Source organism: Aspergillus novofumigatus (assembly GCF_002847465.1).
Source record: "Aspergillus novofumigatus IBT 16806 chromosome Unknown P174scaffold_4, whole genome shotgun sequence".
Classification (NCBI taxonomy): domain Eukaryota; kingdom Fungi; phylum Ascomycota; class Eurotiomycetes; order Eurotiales; family Aspergillaceae; genus Aspergillus; species Aspergillus novofumigatus.
Genome location: NW_020194277.1, coordinates 2,719,641 through 2,743,526, shown reverse-complemented (window position 1 = coordinate 2,743,526; position 23,886 = coordinate 2,719,641). Strand labels below are relative to the sequence as shown.

Here is a 23,886-nt window from a genome sequence, read left to right as displayed (position 1 = left end):
AGGTGACTTAGGGATAGATCGTCCGGCTCTACTGGTTCATTGTTGAGTTCGCAAAAGCTGTGATATCATTATCTAGTCGTCAGCGTCAACCCAGACCAAAACTCCCTTCTTATCTGACCGCATGTCTTCAGTTGGCTGTACCCGCAGGGCTTTGTTGAAATACGTATCCACGACATTCAATTGAGGTTGGATCCATAGCCCCCGCTTGGAAGCCAGGAGGTTATATCGCACTGTGTGTCTGCTTAACGGCACAAGCTGGACGACCGCGGTCTTCGGTCCGCTGAAAGCAAAATGCTCACTCGCCTCCATAGCGAGGTTGAAAGTGAGAAAGTGCATCGAAGGATTCTCCAACGTGTAGTCCAGGTGAATCAGACCGGGGATAGCTTCTGAAGCCAATGCCGAGGCAAGTACGCGGGGCTCTCCCACGGGCATCACGAAGCGCGGAATGGGTAGGGTAGTCGTGGTGATGGTAGCGCTATCCGCAGATGATGCAGCGGCGTCGGGGCCTATTCGACGCCATTGAATCTCTAGGGCTAGATTCAGAGCTGTCGGCCGTCGGTCTCCCAAGACCAACTTTTGAACCTCTAGTATAAAGCTGGACTCGCGAAGCTGCTCCGGACGTATTTCCAGCGCATGTGGGTCGGCGACTATTTCAGATCCAATATTGCAGACGGCTCCGCCTCCAAGGCTCAGTAGCACTAGCGTAATCTTTTCGATGACAAGCGGCTCGAGGGCAAACGAGACAATCTTGGAATTCAAGCACCATCGTTGCCGCAAGCCTCGAGGTTTAGGCGCGGTTTCGCCCTCAGCCAAGTCATCATCAATTGTAAAGAAATCAGGCCAGGGTTCGGGATGAAGGCGCGGAAGAAAATCATAGTTTGCCTCAAATGGTCGTATGATTGATAAGGCGAGTCTGTGTGTCGCGATGATCGGGGTCTGATAATCAGATAGCAGATTGTATACACAAGTAATTTGAAGCTCGTGCGTCGACGGTTCAAGGGTGTCTGTCAGCACAAGCATCAACTGCTGCCTGGATGACCTGTCCATGACACCAATGGACCGTTTTGCGACATGACGCGCCCCCTCGATGGGCGAACTATCCTGTGAACGAGGAGATATGGCCTCACCCTCCTCATCAAGCCACACAATCTGCGCCGCTGAGTCCGGGTGTCCAAAGAGTCTTACCTCTGCGGACACGTCTGCAGCCTCATCTTCTTCGTTGTAGATGTCCAGTTTGAGAACAGCTCGCTCGTTTGTGTAGTATGTCGCTCTGATGTCCGGTGTTGAAATTCGAATTTTTGGCGGTTTGGGCATGATCTTGGTCCGACAGGTATCCCGGTCTTTGCCCACACGTTTTCGGGCTACGCCGTTCGTGGTCTGCTGCCACCAAAAGGAGTCACGCTGGGTCAGATCTGCTGTTATAGCGCAGGCTAAGTCAAACCTCTCATCTTCAATAAGTAAAGTTATTGATGCCACCCTCGAATCTCCTGCTTCGCGAGGGACACAGGTTAGATTGAACACTCTAGTCTGAGCCGGCCCCACGGTCAGATCACCCATCCCTACCAGTGCTGTTAAGCCATTGCTCGGGGATAACAGGGTCGTCGAGTCCGCAGATGTGGGCTCACGTAGCGTTAGAGACGATATCGTGCAAGGAGTCATAATGTCAGCGGTCACGTTCTGGTCGGATTGGAGCTTCAGTGGACGGAGGCAGCCCTCGAAAACCACCTTGACCTCTGACAATCGTATTGGGTCCGAAGAACTCTGACAGAGAGAAGTAATTGTCAGCTGCCCCATGAGAGGCTCGCCAACATTTCCTTCCGACTTCTCGAAGACAAATGTGGCTGTGACTGTGGCCAGTGGGATGGTCAGGTATGGAGAAGCAGGAACGAGACAACAATAGGCAAGAGAACACTTACGGCTCGATATGACATCCTCGGCTTTGAGTGCGACAGATGGCTTGATTTCTGTGATGGGAAGGTCTCTAAGGCTCTGGTGGATACTGCAGTGCCAACCTGATCGTGGTTGAAACACTGTGCAGGTTACTCGTGAGTCAGTATAACAGGAGCAAAACAGTGAGCTTTATCAGACAATTGAAAGCTAGAACGCACCATGGTTCATCAGTTCCCAGTCGACTCTTAAAATCATCTCCCTATCCTGCATATGTAGCGCGCATTCCCTCAAAGCCCAACCGAACTTCTCCATGAGCGGCCACCAGCCAGCCTGTCGCCAAGTGAGCGTCGGCCATAGTGGACGAAGGGTCTCATATGCTTCAGTCCACGAGCCAACACGCATGTATTCTTCCGCTATTTCTAAGCTGAGGCTCTCCGTCTTCCGAACTTGCTTACGTTTTGCAAATTGCTCCAATGCTGCCCTCAGGGCGTTCAGAATTTGTTGTGAATGATCAAAGCCGGTTGAGCCTGGCTGCGGCGCTTCGATATATGGCTCTGGGGCAAGATAGGTGTCGTACATATAAGTCTTGTTCGCGATCTGAGAAGCAGGTAATTGCCCTGGTGGTATGCGATCTTCATCTGGAATCTGCTCGGCTAGAGTGCGTCGAGTCATCGCATGTTTCGCGGATCGGTACAACCAATAACCCTCATGGTGAAGGAGCTCCCAGGGGCACAAGGCATCGCTAAGAGGTGTTGTCTTTTCAGGGGGGACGAAGATCAAATACTGATCCTCGTCTCCCTGTTGGGACGACGTGCTGTCAGAAATGCCAGGGATGTTGGCCTGGCGTATGAGCTGTGCCATTGCCATCGACCATCGAGCCTCCCAGGCTTCCCACCCGTAGTTCCTGGTTCCCTTACCTCGCCGATTGATAATATCACGGCAGCGAGTACGATGGTTGACCCATGAACGTACCGCAATGCGGGTTTGTCCGGTCCACAATAAGCAACGAATTATGCGGATTGCCAGAGCATCAGACAAGAGACGAGCATCATTAAACCTTGGATTCCAACCGGCGATATTCTCAAAGACATCCTGCCCAAACAGAGTCTCATAAGCACTCTCGTAGTTCCTTAATGCGGCATCGATCTCTTGGCGAAACTCGGCGAAGATACCAAGTTTAAACTCATAGCGAACATTCCATCCCTGGAGCGACAGTGTCTGTGATGTTCCGCTTGTGGGTGGTGCCGTTGGCGGAGGGACTGCGCCGCGGTTACGTTTCCGTCTTGCGTGTTTAGATAGGTCCCGATAATATTCTACCACCAACGGCTGTAGCATGTTCAATAAAGACTTTGTGAACTCAATCAATGCCGCAGAGGTTGCATCAGGTGGGAGAAGAAGAACGGATTTCTGGTCCAGACTCGTCGCTCTTCGTATGCTCGTGATTCGCTCCTCCGTCTCCTCCTTGTTATAGCCAAGAGTGCTTTCCTCAGACAGGAGGACGACAACGAAGCGAGTTTTGTAACCAGAGTCAGACCATTCTTTCTTCAGTCCATTAATCTCGATCTTAAGTTGATTGTCGCGGAGAGAGCTCATGTTGGGGTCCAGGCAGAATGGGAAGAAGTTGATGACCGCCGCGGGGACGAGGTTTTGGTGCTTCGTCACCCAGAAAGGAGTGAGTAGACCATCAGGAAATGTAGGAGAACTTGGTGTCAAGGGGGAAATAGGCGAGTGCAGGACGAACGATGGCGCTGTATTTATATCATTTTGTTGTTCGCCTGTCGGACTCGTCGGAGGAGACAGCGGCGGGGGATCAGCTTTCCGCGGGGGAAGTCTGTATGACTGCGTTTGTGTTAGCAATAGCTCACTTCGCCTTCAACAGGAACACTCGACATCCTCGCGGCATCTAGGATGTACAGAGCAATTACAATAGGCTGTGCTCAATGCAAGTGCTTCATCGTGTCCGATCGCAGGAGGGACGTCTTGGAGGGACTGATTCATCCGGTGGATGAGAACCTACCCTCCCTATACTCTTGATTTTGTATCCAATCCCTGAATACCTCGTACTTGTAGGTTCCCTATTGTCCCATGGCACTTCTGACGCATCTTCCTCCAGAAGGTTCCTCCGCAATTCCTCCGCGGTCGGTCCGCTTAGAGGTGGAAAGTCCGAGTATATTCTTGGTCCCTTTTCGTCGAGGAGAGGGTACTCGGGACCGCTCGATCCAGCTTCATCTGGAGGGTCGGCTTCTAGCCCGGAGAGAAGGATGAAAGGAAGGTTGTGGACCACATAGTCTTCGGGGTAGGCGTCCATGACGGACAATGGTCTTGTCGTGGGATGTAGATCACCGCATATCTGAATTCAAACGTCTGCTGAGGCCACCACAAGGGATGACCGCTAGGTTTGTTTCTCGGTTGTTAAGGCAGTGTTGTTTGTTTTCTCTGACGATTGAAAGCACGCCTTTCGCTTGACTCCTATGATGGCATAGGCTTTCTTTTGGTGGTGGATGTAGACCTAAGCGTTCGCTTCCTCTGCCAAGCCACAAGCATGTGTTTTGGTTCAACATCATCAACAGCGCCAAGCCTAAGTACTTCCGGGCTATCGGACTATCGGCGGAGGTGCTACAGTCCCGTACGACAACATTGACACCCGCATTGTAGACTACCAGATATCTGTAAATGTTTCAAAGTCTCTATCAGTCAGGCGAGGGTTTTCTGCAGTGGAGCTAGCTCTGCTGGCATGCGAGAAGCGACCCGGAGTCTGTGGTAAATAGTAGCTCATGAGCCTCGTTTGCGCGAAATTATATATATTTCATTGCAAGACCAAGTGGGCCAGCCTTTCGACTTGCAAGTACAAAAGCAACTGTTGAAACACTATGGCGAAGAGAAAAGCGTCAAAGCGCTTGTCTACGATATATCAACATATCCTCGATCTCCTTGTGGTAATGATGTATATTAGTGGTTCCCGTTTCAATATTTGAGAAGTACCTTGCTGATGTTATGCCAGGATTGCAAGGATACCATGCATTGCGACTACAAACAGCAAGACTGCTCTAGAACGGAGGGTCACCCTCACATAAGTAAAAAGGCATGACAGCCAACAAGCATCCCATGCTCTTCTGTCTATTGGTTTATTTCCCTTGCGTCACTAGTCATCCAAAAATGTCGAGTCTGTAGTATGTTTAGGTCGACTAGTATACGCACGTCCCTGCACCATCAGAAAGGCCGGGAAACAAGCATCTATCTTGATATCTTTGCTAGTTGCCTCTTGGAGAGGCGATCTTATATCCCTGCGGCGTTATCCATTTGTTCCGCAACCACCTTAGGCGACAGAGATTACCAGAAACGGGTCTTCATTTTCCTCATTCAGCCTCTTGCCTAGGACTCTGTAGAATAGACCACGGAGTATTTATCTTTATTCTGATGAATCCCTTTGAGCTCTTAAGAGTGACGAGCGAGGCTTCGAGGATCTCGATATGACGAACAAACGTGCATCAAGAGGTCCAGATCAGAGCCTGTGAATCGAAGCCTATCCAAGCTGAACTGATGTTTGTATTGAACATTGAGTAAGCGAGGTGTTTCGGTGGCCCGATTGGTACCTCTTGAAATTTGGATCTGCGAACCCTGTGGAGGAGCAGACCTAGAACTGTTGCTATTCGGCCGTGAATCGTGGAATTTCTCGTGTCTATCAAAGCAAACTAAGCAAGAATTGGGCTAGTCAGTCTCCTAGAACAATAATAGTGAATAATAAGGAAGACGTCGAAGAAGATTATCACATTTCCAGATTCGAATCTTGAAGAATAGGTAAAGAATCTAGATGGTCAGAACAAGGGATTGTTGTTCTTCGTCTATCTGCTACTCCGTAAATATTATTCCAATGACCTACCTCTCTCAATAATCATTCCTTTTCTGTTGGTTTGCCATTGCCCTCTTTATCAGTCTGGAATCAATAGGTAGACTACCCAAGTAAGGTAGATACTCCGGTTCTCACTACTCCTAAGCTAATCAATATACTTACTAGTATAATGGTCTTATTATTCCTTTCCCCTTCCTTCTCCCTTTCCTGGACCACTATCTGGTCGCTCTACTAAATAATAAGAGTTAACTCTCATCACTGCCCCTCCCTTCATTAAGCCGTCTGGCACCGATTATCAACTAAATACTCTCCTTAAATATCTTTCCTAGAGACCCCAATTTCTGCTGAATCCATAATCATAATCATAATCATAATCATAATTTCAATTTCCAGCGACGACCCATTCCAAACTCCTTCCATCCCCTCTTCTTTTTCTATTCCCCAGATACCGGACTTCTGCAAGGGGCTCACAAGCCGCAGGGGACTTGATACGATCGCCCTGGATCCTCACCAATCGGTCCAACTCGCACATGCATCAATTCTTCGTTCTGGACTTAGAATTCCACCGTTGAGCCAGTCTTATCATTTTCTTCTGCAGGATAATGCGAGATTTCACCCCGCCCTTCCGCATCAATTGCCGGTGACTTTCGACTCTCCTTCCGAATCTGGCTGGAGGGTTTCCTGGAATTCCGGGGTTTCCTAGAAACCCAGGTCCAAAAAACTTTTCCTTTCTCAACACCGAAATCCCAAAAAAGAAGGAGAAAAGTTCAGAGTCAAGAGAAACAGAGGGGAAGATGGGCGCTATGGAAGAATTTCCTGCGCCCACGGCGCATGCCCCTTTACAACAAGCGTCTTCCTCCCTGCTCGCACGACGTCGCAAATCTCGCTCGCATTCCACAAGTCGGGCGTCAGTTGACCAAACATCCCCGGAAGTTATTACGTCTTTAATCTCGTCCCTCTCTACGATCTCTGTTCCGCTGCAATCTCATTTCGACAACGTTCCGCGCCTCGACCTAGATACGGATCCATCTTCCCCCATATTTTCAGTATTCTTCCCATCGGAGCCACAACCTCCTACACAGCACACATCAGGCGATCATGGCTTCGGAGTAAGCTACGGAGGGCAACAGCATTCAGAGAACGAGACGCATAGCCCTTTTTTACATCCGGACGATGCAGCTGCTGCTCCGGTCATTCGCATGGCCAGGGCACCTCCGTCTCCAAAGACGAAAAGTACTTTCGGCCCTTCTCTATCATCCCCGCGACCTGCTTCCGGGAGCTCATACACATCGGCCAAAGCCGCGTACGAGGACAGCGCATTCGGTACGATCACAGCCGAGCCCGGCCCTCGAGTCTCAACAGCACCTAGTATCGCATCTACGGCTTCTGGAGGCCGAAAGAGTCTAAAAAGCCAGCTTGGACTGCTGAAGAAATCCTCGCGCGAATTCATGAACGATATGGAAAAACAGACAGATCGTCTACGGAAAACGAGTAGTTACAACGACAGCCTAAGGCATAACATTCCCCGCAATAGGACCAGCTTGCGCTCTATGCATTCTATGGCTGACGTTGCCGAGGAGGCCCGACTGGATCATTTCTCCATGGGCATCCATAGTGAAACTGCGGCCAGTGCCCCGCCTAGCAGAGAACGCCAGTCATCGCACAGCGCCCGAGGGAGTGTAAGCAGCACACCTGGAGGTATTGGGAGTGGAAGGGTCATTCCTGCGCGCGAGTCCTCGTTACGTCACAGTTTTTCTTCCAGCCCGAGGAATCGCAGATCCACTCGCCATACCAGGTATTCATCCACCGCTAGCAGGGATACGAAAGTTGAGTCCAGCCCCGGCGAAGCGGGCAACGAAGCTGAACAGGTCACGAGGAGAATCCAAGAATTGAAGGATCAACAGCAAAGGATCAAAACCGAGTTGGAAACAGACGACAGCCCAGACAAGTGTACCAAGGATTCCTCAACTCGGCCAAGTCAGCCCCTTAGGACATCAAGCCTCACAAGCCATCACCCAGCGCCTCGAGAATATGCGGAGGCAAAAGGAGCTGTCGTGTTTGATGAGAGTGCTCCGGCACCGGCCGTAATGACCGGGAAGAGTAGAACAACGAGGCGAAGTGACTCTCCGCTTACATCCAAAACCCCCAACTTGCCACTGCATAGGCAATCCTTCGATAAGCCAGATCAGAATGATAAACTCCGCTCCAGACGATCACTGGAGTCTTCGGCCCCGAAGCGACACCACAAACGTGCCCCATCCGGGCCTGCTTCTCCAGTCCATGCTTCGGTCAGCGACGAACGACCGTCGAGTGCTGACTCAATAGACCTCGCGGTCTTAGAGTATATCTCATCGCCCAAACTTACTCAGAAAGTTCCCCACCCAACAACAGGCCGCGCCATAGCATTTTCTGAAGTTGGAGATCCAAAGGGCCACGTTGTATTGTGCTGCCTCGGTATGGGCCTGACCAGGTATCTGATGGCGTTTTACGACGAGTTGGCGCGGTCTCTCAATCTCCGACTAGTGACCTTGGATCGCCCCGGGGTAGGCGAAAGCGCACCTTATACAGAGGAGGCAGCAAATCCTCTCAGCTGGCCTGGTAAGAGGATCCGGCCTGTCTTCGGCTCTTCCGAACACTTATTTTTTTTTTTTTTAACTGACTGAGGATAGATGATGTTGCAATTGTGTGTAATCACCTCAAAGTCAACAAGTTTTCGATACTGGCTCATTCTGCCGGAGCGATTTATGCGCTGGCAACGGCGTTGAGGATTCCACAACACATCCGCGGTCGTATCCACCTTCTGGCTCCTTGGATTCCGCCGTCTCAACTATCGAGCATGGGGCCACACAAGGAACCGGTACCTACCAATGCTGTTCCGTATTCCCAAAGGATTCTGCGAGCCTTGCCTGCGTCATTCCTGAAGGTCGCCAACTCGAGTTTCATGAGTGCCGCGAGCGCTAGTCTCACATCCAGTTTGCCGAAAGCTCCTCGCCGCACCCGACGTAAGACAACTTCAAAAGATATGTCCCCTGTCGTGGCGACGGAGCCGAAAGGGCCTGGGCGGGCTCAGTCCAAGATACATCAACAGGGGGGTGATATCAAAGCACTCCAGGATTTGAAGGCGCCGGTCGTCTCTCAAAGAACAGATATCAAGCAGGTCGAAGTCACCACGAGTCAGACAGCCATAGTCTCATCCGAAGAACGCGAACGCCAGAGCGACTATGATAATAGGCTGACACACAAGATATGGGAACTGGCCACCACGAACGCAAACCCGGCAGTTGATCTTTTAGTCTGCCTAGAACGCCGCCAAACGATTGGATTCCGCTATGTGGACATCACTCGCAATGTTGTCATCCACCACGGAAGTAGAGATACTCGTGTCCCTGTCGACAATGTCCGTTGGTTGGGCAAAGGCATGCGACGTTGCGAAGTTCGAGTCCTCGAGGGCGAAGGTCACGGATTAATGGCTTCTGCCACAGTTATGGGTAATGTGCTGATGGAGATCGCCAAAGAGTGGGAGGACTGGATGACCGTGGTCCAGGGCAGGCGACGAGGGACAGTGGGACCGCGTCCGGGTTTCGCATTGCCAACATGATTTTGCACACCTGACGCTCACTATACGCCTTTCTTATGACAACTACAAACGCAATCGCCCATCTACCCTCAGCCATTTAGCTGAGAGATCCCTATCCTCACCTATTGTTTTAGTATGACGCCGCTGCAGGTCTGCGGCTGTCATCTTGCTGCAACCTCGACATCCTTGATGATGGTCCCAACATCGAGTCTTGTTTTCAATGTCGGGACACTCTCGCACGTCGTCATCGAGAGTTATGCCTTTCACTTTTCCTTGAATCATGATACCATTAGTCTTGCTCTGCTTGTTATTTGTTACTCCGACAATACCCATTATAGCATAGATAGCCGAGCTTTTAATGTAGTTCTAATGAATAAAACAGCAAACAACGGCATTGAAACCCTCTCAGAAACATTCAAAGGTGATAAATAGAAGCTAAGCTGTTGCGTTGAATTAGTATAATCCAGCCCTCGGAGAGGTACTCAATCATGTGACGAGTACTTACCATGACGTAATTTGAAGCGCGAGCTAAGGTACAATGTACCTCTGCTAGTTCCAATGGACGATTTCGCCGCCTTTCTCATGTCAAATTGACCATATATTAGAAATTGGTCAATTTGCGTCGGCTCCAGGCGGACCTAAGGATTGGGATAGCCAAGAACTTATTCAGGCCGTTTGTTCTCCCTGTGCTCTGTCCCTTGTGTGCGGGGATTGATTGGCGCGGTCAATGTGCAGAAGCTACCCCTGGTACGGAGCTGGAACGAGCGTGATCACACTCTACATGCGAATCTCATGCTAGACGCAAGAGAACTACAGTCGCGGTCAAAAAAAGATACAATAATCAGATTGTCAGCGCCGGAGAGGTGCGATTCTGACCGAAGAGGTTAAGCAGAACATCGAACAACATGTTCTCTCAGCGGCGGATCCGGCTTCTGCTTATAGCCGCGGTGGTGCTGATGGTCACCATCTTCTACTATTCGGTACCACCACCCTAGCCTGCGAGAACTAGGCATACAGTAACTAATATAGTCTGCGAATGCCAGGGCGACGCCGGAACAATACAAAACCAGAGATTCTATCGATCTACCGTCGCGGCAATAGACGCCCATAGAGACGCAAAAGAGGCTGCATCGAAACCGAATGTGCAGCCGCAGAAACCCGCCCCTCCAAAGCCCGTCGAGGAGAATGCCAAACCTGTAGTGCAGGAAGCGGACGGAGTCAAGGCGGCCATCCCCGAAGGCGCCAGTGAGGAGATGGAAGAGATCCCAATTGCAGGACGTACGAAGATGACGGTACCAAAGAACAGGAATCAGGACTCGCCTAAGCAAGAGCCTGCCCAGGCACCTTCTGAGGATGACCCTGAAGTTAAGAATGAGCTCAATGTTATTCTTAAGAGATCGCCCAGTACGTTATGTCCCCTAAGACCCGTATCTGTTATCTACGAGAGGGTCACTAACACATCATGCTCTCCTGCGCAGTCGTTATTTTCTCCAAATCCTACTGTCCTTATAGCAAGCGGGCAAAGTCTATCCTCCTCGAGAAATATAATATAGTACCCCCGCCGCACGTGGTCGAACTCGATCAGCATGCAATGGGACAGCAACTGCAATCGCTCTTGGCAAAGAACACCGGCCGACGTACTGTACCCAATGTACTCGTCAATGGAAAGAGTATAGGCGGTGGTGACGACGTGACTGCACTTGATGAGAAGGACGAGCTTGCCTCGATGCTGAAGAATTTGGGTGGGAAATGGATACAAGAGGTCAATCGTAAGGACTAAAAGAAGCAGGCTGAGTGATGGCAACGTCACGACATCATACAGGATGCAGTACAGTATGGAGTTTGGTCAGGTGTTTGGGCAACCTGGGTTGCTGGTTTCTTCTCTTCTCACGACTTCTCTAGGTATTTAATGCATGATCTCTTCGCGATAGACAGGGAAGTAAGTCATTGCATCCAAATTTAGGAAGTGAACGACTTTGACCTTTCTTAATGTCCTATGATGTTCGAGTGGCTCTTATAAGAATGTCCTGTTGATGCCTCAGGCGCCAGTTCAGCGACATTCAGCGACGACGTAAGAAAGAGAGGTAGCACCAGAACTTCGAATAAAATCCAAATAGACCGAACATCTATTATCAATGATGACAGTAGATATCTAACATTCTCGTAATAACAATAATCAAAAGGTCACCTTAGCCTAAGCTAGATAGAGAGGTAGATACAGTAGGATGTCCGCTGCCAGCAGAGCCCTAGAAAACGCGCTAAGCCGGAATGGTTGTTAAGCGACGCACAACCCGCCCGCCCTCGATTTTCGCTCCACCAAGACCAGGCCGCCTCCGTTGAATTTCGATCCTTTCGACGACCGACCGCACGAACGACATCGACAATTCTCCCCTCGGACATTCCACAGCCCACGCAGTCAAGATGCGGTACATTTACTCCGAGGAACGGCTGCCAATTCCCGAGAATGGTGAGAAAGCGATTCGTCCCTTGTTGTTTGAGGTCATTGGAAGAAAAGACGCCGGGGCAGAATGGAAGACAAGTAGCGTTGCTTTTTTGGGTGCGCTGGGAAGTTGTCGCGCCAGTCTGTCTACAGGAACTGTTTGCAAGGAAGACCGCTGCTACGTCTCTGTCGAAGAGGAGGAGATGCGAGAATGACCGCTGTTTGGGATCAATGTCTTGAGATGAATAGGAACTAACCCGGATTTCCGTCGTTTAGTGAAGGTTCACATTCGCTCGCGAATTGTGACCGTTGAGGGACCCCGAGGTACGCTGAATACAATACCCAATGCTTGTCACGGTCGGGAATTCTCTTCTCGAGCAGAGAGAGAAATTTCAGTCGAGACGAGTGGCCCGTCATTCGCTGGGGATCAACGACAACTGACATGGAACTCTTTCACGCGAATCAGGCAAGCTCGTCAAGGACCTCTCCCACATTGCCGTCACCTTCGGCCGCCCCGAGAAGAATGTCATCTCCATCGAGATGCACCACGGTGTCCGCAAGGGCATCGCTACCCTCCGTACCGTTCGCACCCTTATCAACAACCTGATCATCGGTGTCACCCGGGGCTTCAAGTACAAGATGCGCTACGTCTACGCTCACTTTCCCATCAACGTCAACATTGAGAAGAACTCCGAGACTGGCCAGTATGAGGTTGAGATCAGGTACGCTGCGCATAACCCCCAATTGAAGGAAGCTGGGGCAAGAGAACTAGCCATCCTTTCAACATCTTGAGAGGACGGGCCTTTGGCCACGCGGGATACTGTCGCATTCGCTTTCTGGTTGAGGAGCTGTGCTGACGGGCTTTATTTTGCGCTTGTTAGAAACTTCTTGGGCGAGAAGATCGTTCGTCGTGTCACCGCCCAGCCCGGTGTCGAGGTCGCTATCTCCAGCAACGTCAAGGATGAGCTCCAGCTCACCGGTAACTCCCTGGAGGCCGTCTCCCAGAGCGCCGCCGACATCCAGCAGATCTGCAGAGTCCGTAACAAGGATATCCGGAAGGTATGAATGCCGGCCTGTTACGTTTGGCGAATGTCCTGATGCTGATTCCATATCTAGTTCCTTGACGGTCTGTACGTTTCGGAGAGGGGCAACATTGTTGAGGAATAGACGATTTATGGGTCCGTCCGCCGTGCTGGGGAGTTGAGGATGTCTGGAGAACTTCATTTCGCACTACTTGCATTAGGGAAAAAGCAAAGCGAAAATCAATGCAAAACTAAAACGGAATTCGAATGCCCCTTTACGTGTCCACGGATATGGCTTTTCTCATCTTGGGGACATAGTATGTAGGAAATATCCGGCTTCTACGAACAATCCAAGTTTCCTTTACTTCCAATCAACCCTGGTTTTACACTGTTGAATCTATATCTCGAGACTTTTGTCCCCGACTCGTTTCTGCCTACATCCGACGTATCGTAGCCGGGCCAGCAGTCGCAAAGACCCGCATTCGCTGCAGGGCGACTTGAGGCGAGAGCCCAGAAAAACCGCCAAGTGTAGCCAGACATATGAATCTCCTGAAATAGACACCTATAAACCATGAACGCACACTGGAACTAACGTGGGAGCGGATACTTTCACTTGGGGCGGAGAGTTGCAGTGGCAGCAATGCTCCGACAGATCCCATGTCTCTTTCATCTTCCATCCCTGATAACCTCCAACAACAACTACTACCTCTTCTCCTCTATCCATCTTCTACAGAATCTCAATATTGGGGCTTCTTTTATTCTATCAGAATGATTGTTATCCCAATTTGACTGCCGCTAGAAGCAGAGCTGAGAAGAGAAGAGAAAATACCTCGTCCGCGTCATATGTCATACCCCATCAACTCTTAGCATGTGAAAGCAACAACACCCACATGCGCCGTTCGCCATCACGCTCACCACCGCACACCGTTCGTAGTCTACTATAAAAAGGATGAAGTCCTGGGTAGCTGTGTCTGGTCTTTTCTCTGCGATCTTTAGCATGGTGCTCGATGTCGCGCTGTTCTGGAAACATGTATGCTCGTTTACCTCCGCGCAAAGATGTTCCAATGGCCGTGCTAATCAAGGTCGCCCTGCAGAGGTTACTGGCATGGTGGTTTTCAAAATCACCTAAAACTAGGCTGCGGCATCGTCTGGCCACAGCGCAGACATTTGAGGAATGGGAAGAGGCTGCCTTTGAGCTGGACGAGCTCCGGAGCGCGGATTTATGGTAAGTTGATTTTCGATCTCGCCTGCTTGGACTGATAACGGCAGTAGCTAACTGTAGTGCAGGCGCCAGAACCCGACAAGTCGACATTACGACTACCGATTGATTCTGGGGCGAGTGGAAGCTTTGATGACTGCTCGTGAGGAGGAGAATATCCTGACACTGGCCAATCTTCTTCGCTCCGGACTTGTGCGCAACCTGGGCAACATCACCTCCCCGAAACTCTTCTTACATGCGTACGCTGGCACGAAACTCCTCATTGATGACTATATCACACAAGTCGCACTTTCGATTCAGCACATAACGACTCTGCAGACCGCTCCGGTCCACGAGAGTGGGTTCACCTCGCAGGCCAAGCTGGAGCTCCTGCATGATACTCGCCAAGCTTTCGGTAGAACAACATTGCTCCTGCAAGGCGGCTCCATATTTGGGCTATGCCATCTTGGTGTGGTCAAGGCTCTGCATCTGCAGGGTCTTTTGCCTAGAATAATCACGGGGACGGGAACAGGAGCGCTGATTGCGGCCCTGGTTGGGATCCATTCAGAGGACGAACTGTTGTCATTCCTTGATAGTGATGGGATCGATTTGACGGCTTTTGATCGCCGACGAAGCGAGAAGCTTTCCGGCGAGCAGGCACAGAAATTGCCTTACAGTAGCGAAGACAGTTGGCTTGGGACGCTGTTCCGTCGGGTGAAGCGCTACATTGAAAAAGGCTACTTTCTCGACGCTGGGGTTCTGGAAGAATGTGTGCGGGCGAACCTGGGCGATCTGACCTTCGAGGAAGCATATGCACGGTCCAAACGGATCTTGAACATTACGATAGCGACATCAGGCAAGAATGGCACCCCGAACCTGCTGAATTACCTGACCGCGCCGAATGTTGTAAGTGTAGACTTCAAGCTCAACTTTGAAGCTTTCAGTTTTAGAGTAGCCACCTTGTTTTGTGAACCTCACTGACGCACTACAGTTGATCTGGTCGGCGGCAGTTGCCTCGAATGCATCCACGGGTTCCTTATACCAGCCTGTGATGATATACTGCAAAGATGAAACAGGGTCAATAGTCCCCTGGCCACACGCTCAGGACGCCACCTTCCAGTCATGGCGCCACGTACATTATAGTGACGGGGAGTCACCACTTTCCCGCATCGCCGAGTTATTCAACGTCAACCACTTCATCGTGTCGCAAGCGCGGCCGTATCTCATTCCATTTCTCGGCTCGGATCTGAACCTGCTCGACCGCCATCAGACAGGCCAGTGGAACATCACACGGCCGCTGATGCGCCTAGTCGTCGTGGAGCTCCGCCACCGACTTCGCCAGCTGGACTACCTCGGTCTCCTGCCTCAAATCATCGGCCGACTCCTCATCGAAGAGACGATCCCTGGATCGAATCTCACGCTTGTCCCCGATCTATCTTTGAGTGACTTTACGAAACTTCTGCAGAACCCAAGCAAGGACAACCTGGCATATTGGATCTTGAAGGGCGAAAGGGGCGTATGGCCGGCCATCGGCGCGCTCAAGGTTCGCTGTGTGATCGAGATCGAGCTCGACAAGGGGTATCAGCGCGTGCGGCGACGGCGGCCAAGCGAGAGCGTAGCATTGCACCGGCGTGGTCCCAACGAGGGTGTGCCCAGGAGACGAAGGGGTATAGTATAGACAACGGACGGGATCTGAGCAGTTTGCTGGGGAGTGCGGACTATCAGCCGGATGTGCTGAATTCATGATAGGAAGGGGTAGCCCGTAATCCAAGGCGACTGTCAGTCTATCGACTCAGCAGGGCTGCGTGTTACCCTACGAATAGAAGGACGGCCTATTGGCGTGTACACTACACATTGTAATTCATTATCCGGAATCCTATGTCGACATAAGTGACTACAAATTACCAAGACAGACAGACAGACAGACAGGTGCAAGTGCTAAATCTCGACCAGAAGGTCCAGGACGATATCAGTATTTTAAAGTCCATCGGACTCTGGAGGTCCTTTGTATGCTACAAGGTACAGACAGCGCATGAGCAGATGTCCCATAGATAAAAGAGGCAGACAACAAACTTACATTTCCGTGCATATACAGCATACCAACCGGCCGCGATGGCCAAGAACCCCACAAACACGACGGACGCATAATTCATCGAGACCCGCGTGACGGGCAGCACGGTGGGCATGCTGAACAAGACCAGCTCGAAGCTGATCCAGCACAAGGCGACGACGTTGACAATGGGGCCAACGACGGGCCCACAGTTCCACAGGGCCTTGGAGACCTCTGTGCGGCCGTTCCGGAGGCTGAGGAAGATGGGGATGGCGTAGGCGACGGCGAGGGCGATGACGCCGACGGAGACAAAGGCAGTAAAGGCGCTGGAGCTGCCGAGGTTGATGAGACCGAGAAGCATCTGGATGACGGTGAGGAGGAGGAGGGACCAGACGGGGACACCGAGGCGAGGGTTGACGCGGGCCCAGAGGCTGGCGAGCGGGATGGCATCGTCGCGGGCGAAGGCCCAGGTGGAGCGCGAGGCGGCTACGGTGATACTGATAGAGCAGAAGAGCGTGATGACGAGGACGAGGGTGGTCAGCGCAAGGCCGCCGCCGGGGCTGCCCATGACCCGGTGGAAGATGTAGGGGAGGGCCTGGGCGGCGGGGGCCGTAAGGACGTCTTCCAGTGGGGGTAGAGTGAAACAGATGGGGAGGATGAAGAAGAGGCCCGCCAGACCTCCGACTGGGACGCAAAGGCTGATGGCCCGGGGCACGTGGACTGCGGGATGGGCACACTCCTCTGCCATGGAGGAGACCATGCCGATGGCAGAGAACGTGTAGGCGGCGGGCAGAAGTCCGATAAAGAAGGTGAAGCCGCCCCATCCAGAGAGACTCTGATCGTAGTGGCCCAAAGCGTAGGCCGCGCTGTGTCTGCCCGCGTCGGCCTGGACGGACAACGCAATTAGGCTGATGAGGATGGTGAGTGCGGTGAAGGTGGCACAGGCAATGTCGACCTGGGGAAGGTAGCGGTTGCCAAACGTGCAGATGAAGAACGAGCCTATGCAGATGGCGTAGAAGATTAGCAGGAGCTGCCAGTCCGTGGCGGCCCAGTCCGGATGGTACATCGAGACTGTGGCCGAGACCAGCGATGCGAAGCCAAAGTTGACGGAGAGCGTGATGGTCCAGTTGCCGACCAGCCAGATCCAACCGTTGATGAACGACATCACCGTCTTGGAGCTCCTTGTGATCTGAAACGACCAATAGTAGGGGCCTGCAGAGGTCGGCCAGCGAGATGCGAGCTCGGCCAAGGATAACGCTACACATTCATCGAGAACACAGACCATGATCCAGCCGACGAAGATCGAGAGAGGACCCCCGCCGTAGATGGCATTGAGTAGAGGACCTCCCTCCCCGTACGGGATGGCAGCAATGGCCAGGGTCTGGAAGAGCAAAGTGAGAACGGAGCGGTTTCGATGGAGCTCCTGCTTGTACCCTAGGCGGTCGAGTCCCTCGCCTTCCTGGATGCTGCCGGTCTCAGGATCAACATCTTCCTTGCTAGGCGCGCTGCTGGAGGGATCAGGTAGTTTGTAATCCGCTTCGACACCCATGCCGAAGGATGAATTCTACAATGAGCACTGCAGACGTATCCAAAGGTCCTTAAGAAAAGAGGCCGAGGTCCTGTGCTGTTAATCGAGTCAGCAAGGGACGTCTATTTATTATCCAGAGCTAAGGTTGCTCACAATTCGAGCATGCATGGATGCTTCTTTCCAGGGTGGTAACACAACTGATAAGACGCATCGAATCATCACAATTCGAGCCAATATCCGGTGTTAAAAACCCAGCTCCCGCTCATTCCAAATTCCAAGCGGGGGAAGGATATGGTATACCCATTGGGAACGTGAGACGTAATGATGGTCGCAAAATAAGCACCTCGCGTATCAGGATCTATGATTAGACGGGGTGGAACTCAGATAATAATGTCCGATGAACCATGATACGGGATGCTGGACAATCAATGGAGCTTTCACTCATTGTCCCCCTTGCTTTGACACCGGTAGAGCTGTTCACACCTCTCAGCTCTGCAACTCCAACCCCCTGTAAGCTACTCTGTGTCTTGAAACAGAGGAAAAAACCAAAGCACCACCGATGGTCTCTCGGCATTATGACATGATCAATTGGTCGTCGTAGAGATAAGGAAGAGATATTCAGCAGTAGTAAGATAAGCCCTGGGGACGGCTTGAGACTATCAGCAAGTATCCGGATACTGAATGCAGCCGTTGACTTAGCCCGATGCAGTAAGGGAATCCGTTTGATGATGTTTATTAGAGTTTCTTCAATGACTATCGCCTGTCTATCGGAAGTTTCTCTGTCAGTCAAGAGCCACATCGTGAGGGGTCTTCAGTATCGTCCCCGCATCATAGAAAGAGCCATTCTGTGCGGGGAAATACTTTGATGCTGAGGAGAAGGAGACGGAACGAGTTATCATGATCGGTGACAGAAGCTTGACCAGAGGTTTTTTTTGTTAGAAAGTCGGGGATGTGTGTGGAAGTGGATGATGAATGGATGAATAGTAGTAGTGCTGGGGGAGGAGAGGAGTCTCGCTTCCTTAGTAGTCGTCTTATCACCGTCAGAGTGCAACTCCCCAACTTCACTGTAAACATCCCTTCTTGCTTGACAATACCCCAGATGACGACATACACGTTGTTAAAGCTATGTCTCGGAGGGCTAAATGACTGAAAAGGGTCCAGTTGTTCTACTATAGCCTTCTCCTAGATCATTTGATCGCGATGAACCCTCATCCCCTTCATGAGAGTCGCATTCTTCAATCAAATGAATTTATCCAAACGCCAAGGCACAAGCCCTGGTGATTGAAAGAGAGCACACCAAATGTTCATTATGGTAAATAAACTTAAATCGGGATATACATCAGCCAATGAATTATAACCAACAATATCAAGAAAAGAGAAAAGACGGCTCGATCCGCTGCACCGCAGCGCTGATTGGTAGAGAGAGACTAGTGGACAGCAGTATGAGGGCGAGCAGATCGCGAAGAGGGTGGCCGAAGAGAAGGAGCCCGCAAAGAATGCGCTTGGCGAGAAGTGGGCCGTGAAGGGATCTGTGCTGCAACATATGACAGGGGAGGGACTGCGCCATTCATGTCAGCCGTTATGCTCGAAGCAAACGGAAAGGAAGACGAAGGAGAGAGTAGGCAAACTTACTGCTGAAACCGTAGCCCTCGGTGACCCCGTCGGTGTTTTGCGGGTCAATCTCGACTCGCACGGCCACGTCGAGTCCGCCATGCATGCGACTATTGCTGGTGACGCCGTCTGCAGCTGAATGAGTGGAGCCCGCATCAGCTTCGCCCTTGTGCAGCGGCGAGTGGCCGTTCTTAGGGATGGGGAATGATTGGTCTCCGTTGGCGGTATCGCCGTTGGTGATGGGGGTGTCAACTTCGGTGATACAAGCGTAATTACGCGACGGCATGGTCACCTTGTTCCAGGGAGCACTCTTTTCCACGCCGCCGGGTTGTTTGTCGAAGAAAGCCATCAGCGTCTCGTCTGTATCCCCATCCATGTGGTGGATCTTGTTCCTGCGAGCTAGGAGGTTTGCAACAGCTTTGGGAGGCGGCTTGTTGGTTATTGCACTGCTAATGACGTTGACCATGTATCGAGGATCACTCTCGCTCGGGAATCCAAGCTTGGGGTTCGAGTAGAAGCGCCCAATCGCGGCGAGGTGCACGTCTCCGCCCAAGATGGTTACGCGAATAGAATGCGTAGCGGCAAAGTGCTGAAGACGCTGCATGAAGATCCGTCGCTCTCGCTTGTGCTGGCGGGCAGTGTAATGGTCATCCAGGTCGTCCAGCAAGTCGACCTGGCCGTCAAACTTGTTGAACAAGCCGCCGGCGAGACCGAACCGCTTGTTCAGCAGGCGGATTGGCGCAATGACGGGAGAGCTCAAGATATTTTCAAGCCAGGCGAGACGGGGATATGCAATGGGGACACCGAGAAGAACCACAAGGTGTTTGATATCCCCATTGGCGGCTGCCACTTCACGCTCGAGACGAGAGAAGATAAGATCATAGGTTTCCGGGTAATTGACCTGGTGCCTGGTCCGTTCTGTCCGCGCATCAACGCCGATGAACGCAATCCGCTTGCCCAGGCGCATATACAGATTCCTGCTCTTCTCCTCTACATAAGGACCATGGCTTTTCCCAACGATCCAACTATTGTCCTCGGGCTGATTTTCCAGAACAAACGTGTTCTCTGTCTGACGAGGGTCTGCACCTGCTGTGCCGTTGATCGCTTGCATGGTCTGCGGGGCATCCGTGGTGAAGGTAGACTTTGGAGGCGCAAGGTGGTGTTGAAACAGGCAGTAATACTTGTACGCCACGCCTCCAATGCCGCGAAAGACGGCGCACCGCATAAAGTGGTCCGTGTATGAACCAAAGCCGTCAATGATGTCGTGGTCGTCCCAGATATTGATCTGAGGGATCTGTGCATTAGCGGTCTTGAACGGCTCGGTGGAGTACCATCTCATGTAGTTTGCATAGTAGTACTCGTCGCATTTGGCTCGCAGGGAGTTATCGAAATTGTGTGTCCGTCTTTTATGGGGATTCGCGATCGCCGTCCATTCCTTCAAGGGGCCATCCACCCGGACTCCGTCATTGTAGATTTGGTCACCGCCACCGATCATGACGTGGAAGGGCTTTTGCGCATGAACGCGAAGGACATCATTCCACAGATTGGGACCCAGCCATGCATCCATATCTGTGCCGACGGAGAAACCGTTGCAGGAGTGGAACATGAGCCGCATGGACTGGTTCACGGAGGGCACCACAAAGTTCCAGGGCGTAATCGTTCGATTGGCATCCGCATACTGGAAGCCGGGAATGTCATACTCCCAGCGCGCTTCATATGATTCCAGGGGGACGGTGATGGAGAAACGCCAGAAGGCTTTCTGGGGATCCTCGTAAAGGCGCAAACCATCAATTGCGATGGGCTGACGGGCCGATAGATCGCCATTGACCGGAGCATTGCTACCGCCGACCGGACCACTTTGTCGCAGGAGCAACTGGGGCTGTCTTTGGCCGGGTTTCGTGACAATCAAGACGCTTCCATGCCAGAGGGAGGAGGAGGGGGTGACGGTCATGTTCTTGTAGTTGATCAAAGGCCCGCAGACCACTTCAACCTGCGCATTGCTTTGGTATGCTTGGCCATTTGGAACGGCGTCTTAAAATGGAAAGTTATACAGTTAGTCATGGGCGACACGATTACTGTAAGAAGAACAGAGAGTTTGATCAGTAATGGGTGATGGGTAGCTCACCATAATCATGACTTGGCTGGCTGGAGTAGTGAACCATGACGGGAGGACCGTGATGAGGGTATTAGATACGAGTTAGGTTGTTTGGGTTATACAACAATAATACAAGGGTAGTAAGGTAAGCCTCTTAGTGTGGCTGGTGGGCAGGAAATGAAAGAAGCAAAAGGGTATCAATTCAACAGATTAAAGTAGTTAGAATGCAGTTAGACGAAGAGGAAGAGAGAAAAATGAGACAAATGATTGTAAGAAAGTGAAAGAGACGAGGAGATTAGTATTATTAAGGAGACCAGGGATTGATTCTCTGGCTCACGATGTACAAGCGAAGGGGCAACAGGGCTGATTAGTTGGTTCGGATCAACGAGCGTATTTTGTCCTTACTAAGGAGAGGAGGAAGAGATAGAGAGATAGACAGGTAAGGTAGGTAATCTTATGATCTTAAGGTATCCGAAGAAGGGATCAAGCCAGGAAGAAGAAATGCGGATTGTTTGTAGACAGCTTGAAGCCTTGAAGGGAGAAATGGATGATGAGATGACGATAGGGCTGAGTACCAAGGAAGAAAAGCCAGCGACCGTCGGCCAGTCAATAATAATCATCCCATACTAATAATAATAATATTGTATCCATGCAGACAGAATGAAGGTATCATCATCAGGCTGAACCGAACCACGAACCACAGCTTTCGCAGAGTGGTAGCTCCTAAGAATTTGATTTGCTTGGCATTATGTACGGTGAGGTACCTAGGGAATCTCAGAGGCTCGTGTACCTAGATAGCGAGTGGATACCGATGGAGTACGCCGTCGAGGGGTACACGGTTAGACATCGGAAGTTGGATACCCTCCCTGTTACCTAGTATTAGGTAGATGTTACCATACAAACGTACTCATGCAGCACAATGCAGACTACTTGAATCAAAGAATGACATTATTGATACTGGACAAGTCCTACCTTACCATACATTGATAGACAACAAGAATGTAAGCTACCTCGGTTGGTACCTATCAATGTGGCTGGAGCAGCTGCCTGCGGGGATTTCTTTCTTAATTGACCAATCATACAGTCCTAAAGTGAACTGATTCGTGCGGCGGAGATTTACCTATCATTTGTGGTCACTGGCTACTGGGTCAGTATCCACTAGATAAGTACCTAGGGTAGGTAAGCATCCTCTTCCCTAGCCACACTCTCACAGGCAGCCACATTTTTGATTCGAATAGTGAGGTACCTCAGTAATTATTATGATTATTATTGATCCACATGAAGGGCGATCAGTCAATCATCATTTCCCAGCTTATCGTAGTGTGTCCGATTCGCAATTTGAAAGCTGAAGTACGGAGTAGTCATTATTACCATGTAGATGCCCATGCTAAGGCGCCTTCATATGCAAGTGCCGTCTGTTGATATCTTCCCTCCACTGCCACTGCCTTCTCCGTCTGTATCCCTGTGTCCAGGATGCTCCAGGCAGTGGCAGAATAGGTTAGGTCCGTCTACGCCGCAGCGCAACTGGTGGAGACCTATACAAGCGCCTACCATTCGTCTAAGATGCTGGTAGTAGGGCTAATCCAGGATAACTGTCCTTGCACGTCGTTGGCCGTCCTATCTGCTGACAGATGGTATAATCCTGGCACATCCAAAAGCGTTCCCCGGGAAGTGCGTTGGCGCAGCTATCACCTGCCTGGTGAAAAGCTGGTGCGCATGGTTAACTTCGGTAAATGTGGGCTTGCTGGGCATCTAGCTGACGACGAGGAGAGATATGGTGAAGCAGTCTTGTCCGTTTTCTGAGTGGTTGGACAAGGACGGTTAGAAACCTCTATCCGTTGCTTCTCAAGATTTTGCTGATGCCTGACTGAAGAGGTTGTTGTACAGCGCTCTCAACTGGGAGCAGTGACACACATCATCGATGATGGAGTAGGCACTGGAGTCACACTACCAACTCGTGTGGCTGTGAAACAGATCAATATGAATACTGGACTTCATATTCAGCTCATCAAAATTGGGTTCATTGACCAATGCCATGACAACTGACTGATCATAATCAGCTGCAAATGCCCTGGATTTGATGGGATCCGGTACCTAGTATGGAATACCTGCTTGATCACATGTAGCCTCATGACCCTGCGTGCTTGCCCCATCTTTTTCCCAGATCAATGAGGAATTTATCTTACAATTTCATCACTTCTGTCTTCTTTCTCCATCGTATCCGATTCATGGCTGATGGCAGAATATGAAGTACTTACAGCCCCTCTAGGCTGTTCATACTGATGGAGGCAAGCACCGCGGACTATGTGGTTCCATTCACTGTGGTCTAAAGATACACCAGTCTAGCTAGGACATCGACCCTCAGCGTCTTTTCCCATCCTCATACCATCACCGTCGTTGTGCATGCCGGCATGCCAACCAACACCATCCCATCACCGGTGATGGGATGATGTAGTTGATGATGATTATGTTGTTGTCCTTTTGATGTTTGATGTCTGTGTTTTTGATTTTCCTTTGATCCTTCTCTCTTTCTTTTGTCATCCTCGGACTTTTTTCTGGTGGTTTGATTCTGTTTCCTTTTTTTTCTTCTTTTTGTCTTTTTCTCTTTTTCGTTTCCTTCGACAA

At 51.0% G+C, this 23,886-nt stretch overlaps 8 protein-coding genes across 8 annotated transcripts; 5 read left to right on the top strand and 3 right to left on the bottom strand.

Annotated features, from left to right (window-relative positions):
- Positions 1–21: 21 nt before the first annotated feature.
- On the bottom strand, positions 22–4,361 carry P174DRAFT_441750 (uncharacterized protein). The gene is made up of 4 exons (XM_024827400.1): positions 3,908–4,361; positions 2,109–3,729; positions 1,917–2,030; positions 22–1,847 (listed from the first exon to the last, which is right to left on the bottom strand). The coding sequence occupies exons 1-4, from the start codon at positions 4,196–4,198 to the stop codon at positions 73–75; spliced, it is 3,801 nt and encodes a 1,266-aa protein (XP_024683057.1). The 5' UTR covers positions 4,199–4,361; the 3' UTR covers positions 22–72.
- A 2,173-nt stretch (positions 4,362–6,534) lies between these two features.
- Positions 6,535–9,338, top strand: P174DRAFT_431381 (putative alpha/beta fold family hydrolase; the record flags this gene model as incomplete). The annotated part of the gene is made up of 2 exons (XM_024825690.1): positions 6,535–8,338; positions 8,410–9,338. 2 exons carry the CDS (start codon positions 6,535–6,537, stop codon positions 9,336–9,338), a joined length of 2,733 nt encoding a protein of 910 aa, XP_024683056.1.
- Positions 9,339–9,891: 553 nt separating this feature from the next.
- P174DRAFT_389755 (glutaredoxin) lies at positions 9,892–11,369 on the top strand. Its single transcript, XM_024823464.1, has 3 exons — positions 9,892–10,297; positions 10,361–10,721; positions 10,796–11,369. Exons 1-3 carry the CDS (start codon positions 10,223–10,225, stop codon positions 11,095–11,097), a joined length of 738 nt encoding a protein of 245 aa, XP_024683055.1. The 5' UTR covers positions 9,892–10,222; the 3' UTR covers positions 11,098–11,369.
- A 312-nt stretch (positions 11,370–11,681) lies between these two features.
- Positions 11,682–12,940, top strand: P174DRAFT_512608 (60S ribosomal protein uL6). Its single transcript, XM_024831894.1, has 5 exons — positions 11,682–11,784; positions 12,034–12,081; positions 12,224–12,479; positions 12,639–12,816; positions 12,874–12,940. The coding sequence occupies exons 1-5, from the start codon at positions 11,739–11,741 to the stop codon at positions 12,922–12,924; spliced, it is 579 nt and encodes a 192-aa protein (XP_024683054.1). The 5' UTR covers positions 11,682–11,738; the 3' UTR covers positions 12,925–12,940.
- A 410-nt stretch (positions 12,941–13,350) lies between these two features.
- Positions 13,351–15,893, top strand: P174DRAFT_441746 (triacylglycerol lipase family protein; the record flags this gene model as incomplete). Its single annotated transcript, XM_024827399.1, has 6 exons — positions 13,351–13,356; positions 13,735–13,809; positions 13,874–14,004; positions 14,067–14,883; positions 14,969–15,623; positions 15,656–15,893. 6 exons carry the CDS (start codon positions 13,351–13,353, stop codon positions 15,721–15,723), a joined length of 1,752 nt encoding a protein of 583 aa, XP_024683053.1. The 3' UTR covers positions 15,724–15,893.
- A 96-nt stretch (positions 15,894–15,989) lies between these two features.
- P174DRAFT_512606 (putative amino acid permease) lies at positions 15,990–17,878 on the bottom strand (the record flags this gene model as incomplete). The annotated part of the gene is made up of 2 exons (XM_024831893.1): positions 17,709–17,878; positions 15,990–17,651 (listed from the first exon to the last, which is right to left on the bottom strand). Exon 2 carries the CDS (start codon positions 17,574–17,576, stop codon positions 15,990–15,992), a length of 1,587 nt encoding a protein of 528 aa, XP_024683052.1. The 5' UTR covers positions 17,577–17,651; positions 17,709–17,878.
- Positions 17,879–18,982: 1,104 nt separating this feature from the next.
- On the bottom strand, positions 18,983–21,328 carry P174DRAFT_420996 (uncharacterized protein; the record flags this gene model as incomplete). The annotated part of the gene is made up of 3 exons (XM_024824918.1): positions 18,983–19,113; positions 19,188–21,197; positions 21,292–21,328. The coding sequence occupies 3 exons, from the start codon at positions 21,326–21,328 to the stop codon at positions 18,983–18,985; spliced, it is 2,178 nt and encodes a 725-aa protein (XP_024683051.1).
- A 1,343-nt stretch (positions 21,329–22,671) lies between these two features.
- On the top strand, positions 22,672–23,254 carry P174DRAFT_441744 (uncharacterized protein). The gene is made up of 2 exons (XM_024827398.1): positions 22,672–23,081; positions 23,149–23,254. Exon 1 carries the CDS (start codon positions 22,825–22,827, stop codon positions 23,062–23,064), a length of 240 nt encoding a protein of 79 aa, XP_024683050.1. The 5' UTR covers positions 22,672–22,824; the 3' UTR covers positions 23,065–23,081; positions 23,149–23,254.
- The last annotated feature ends 632 nt before the right edge of the window (positions 23,255–23,886 follow it).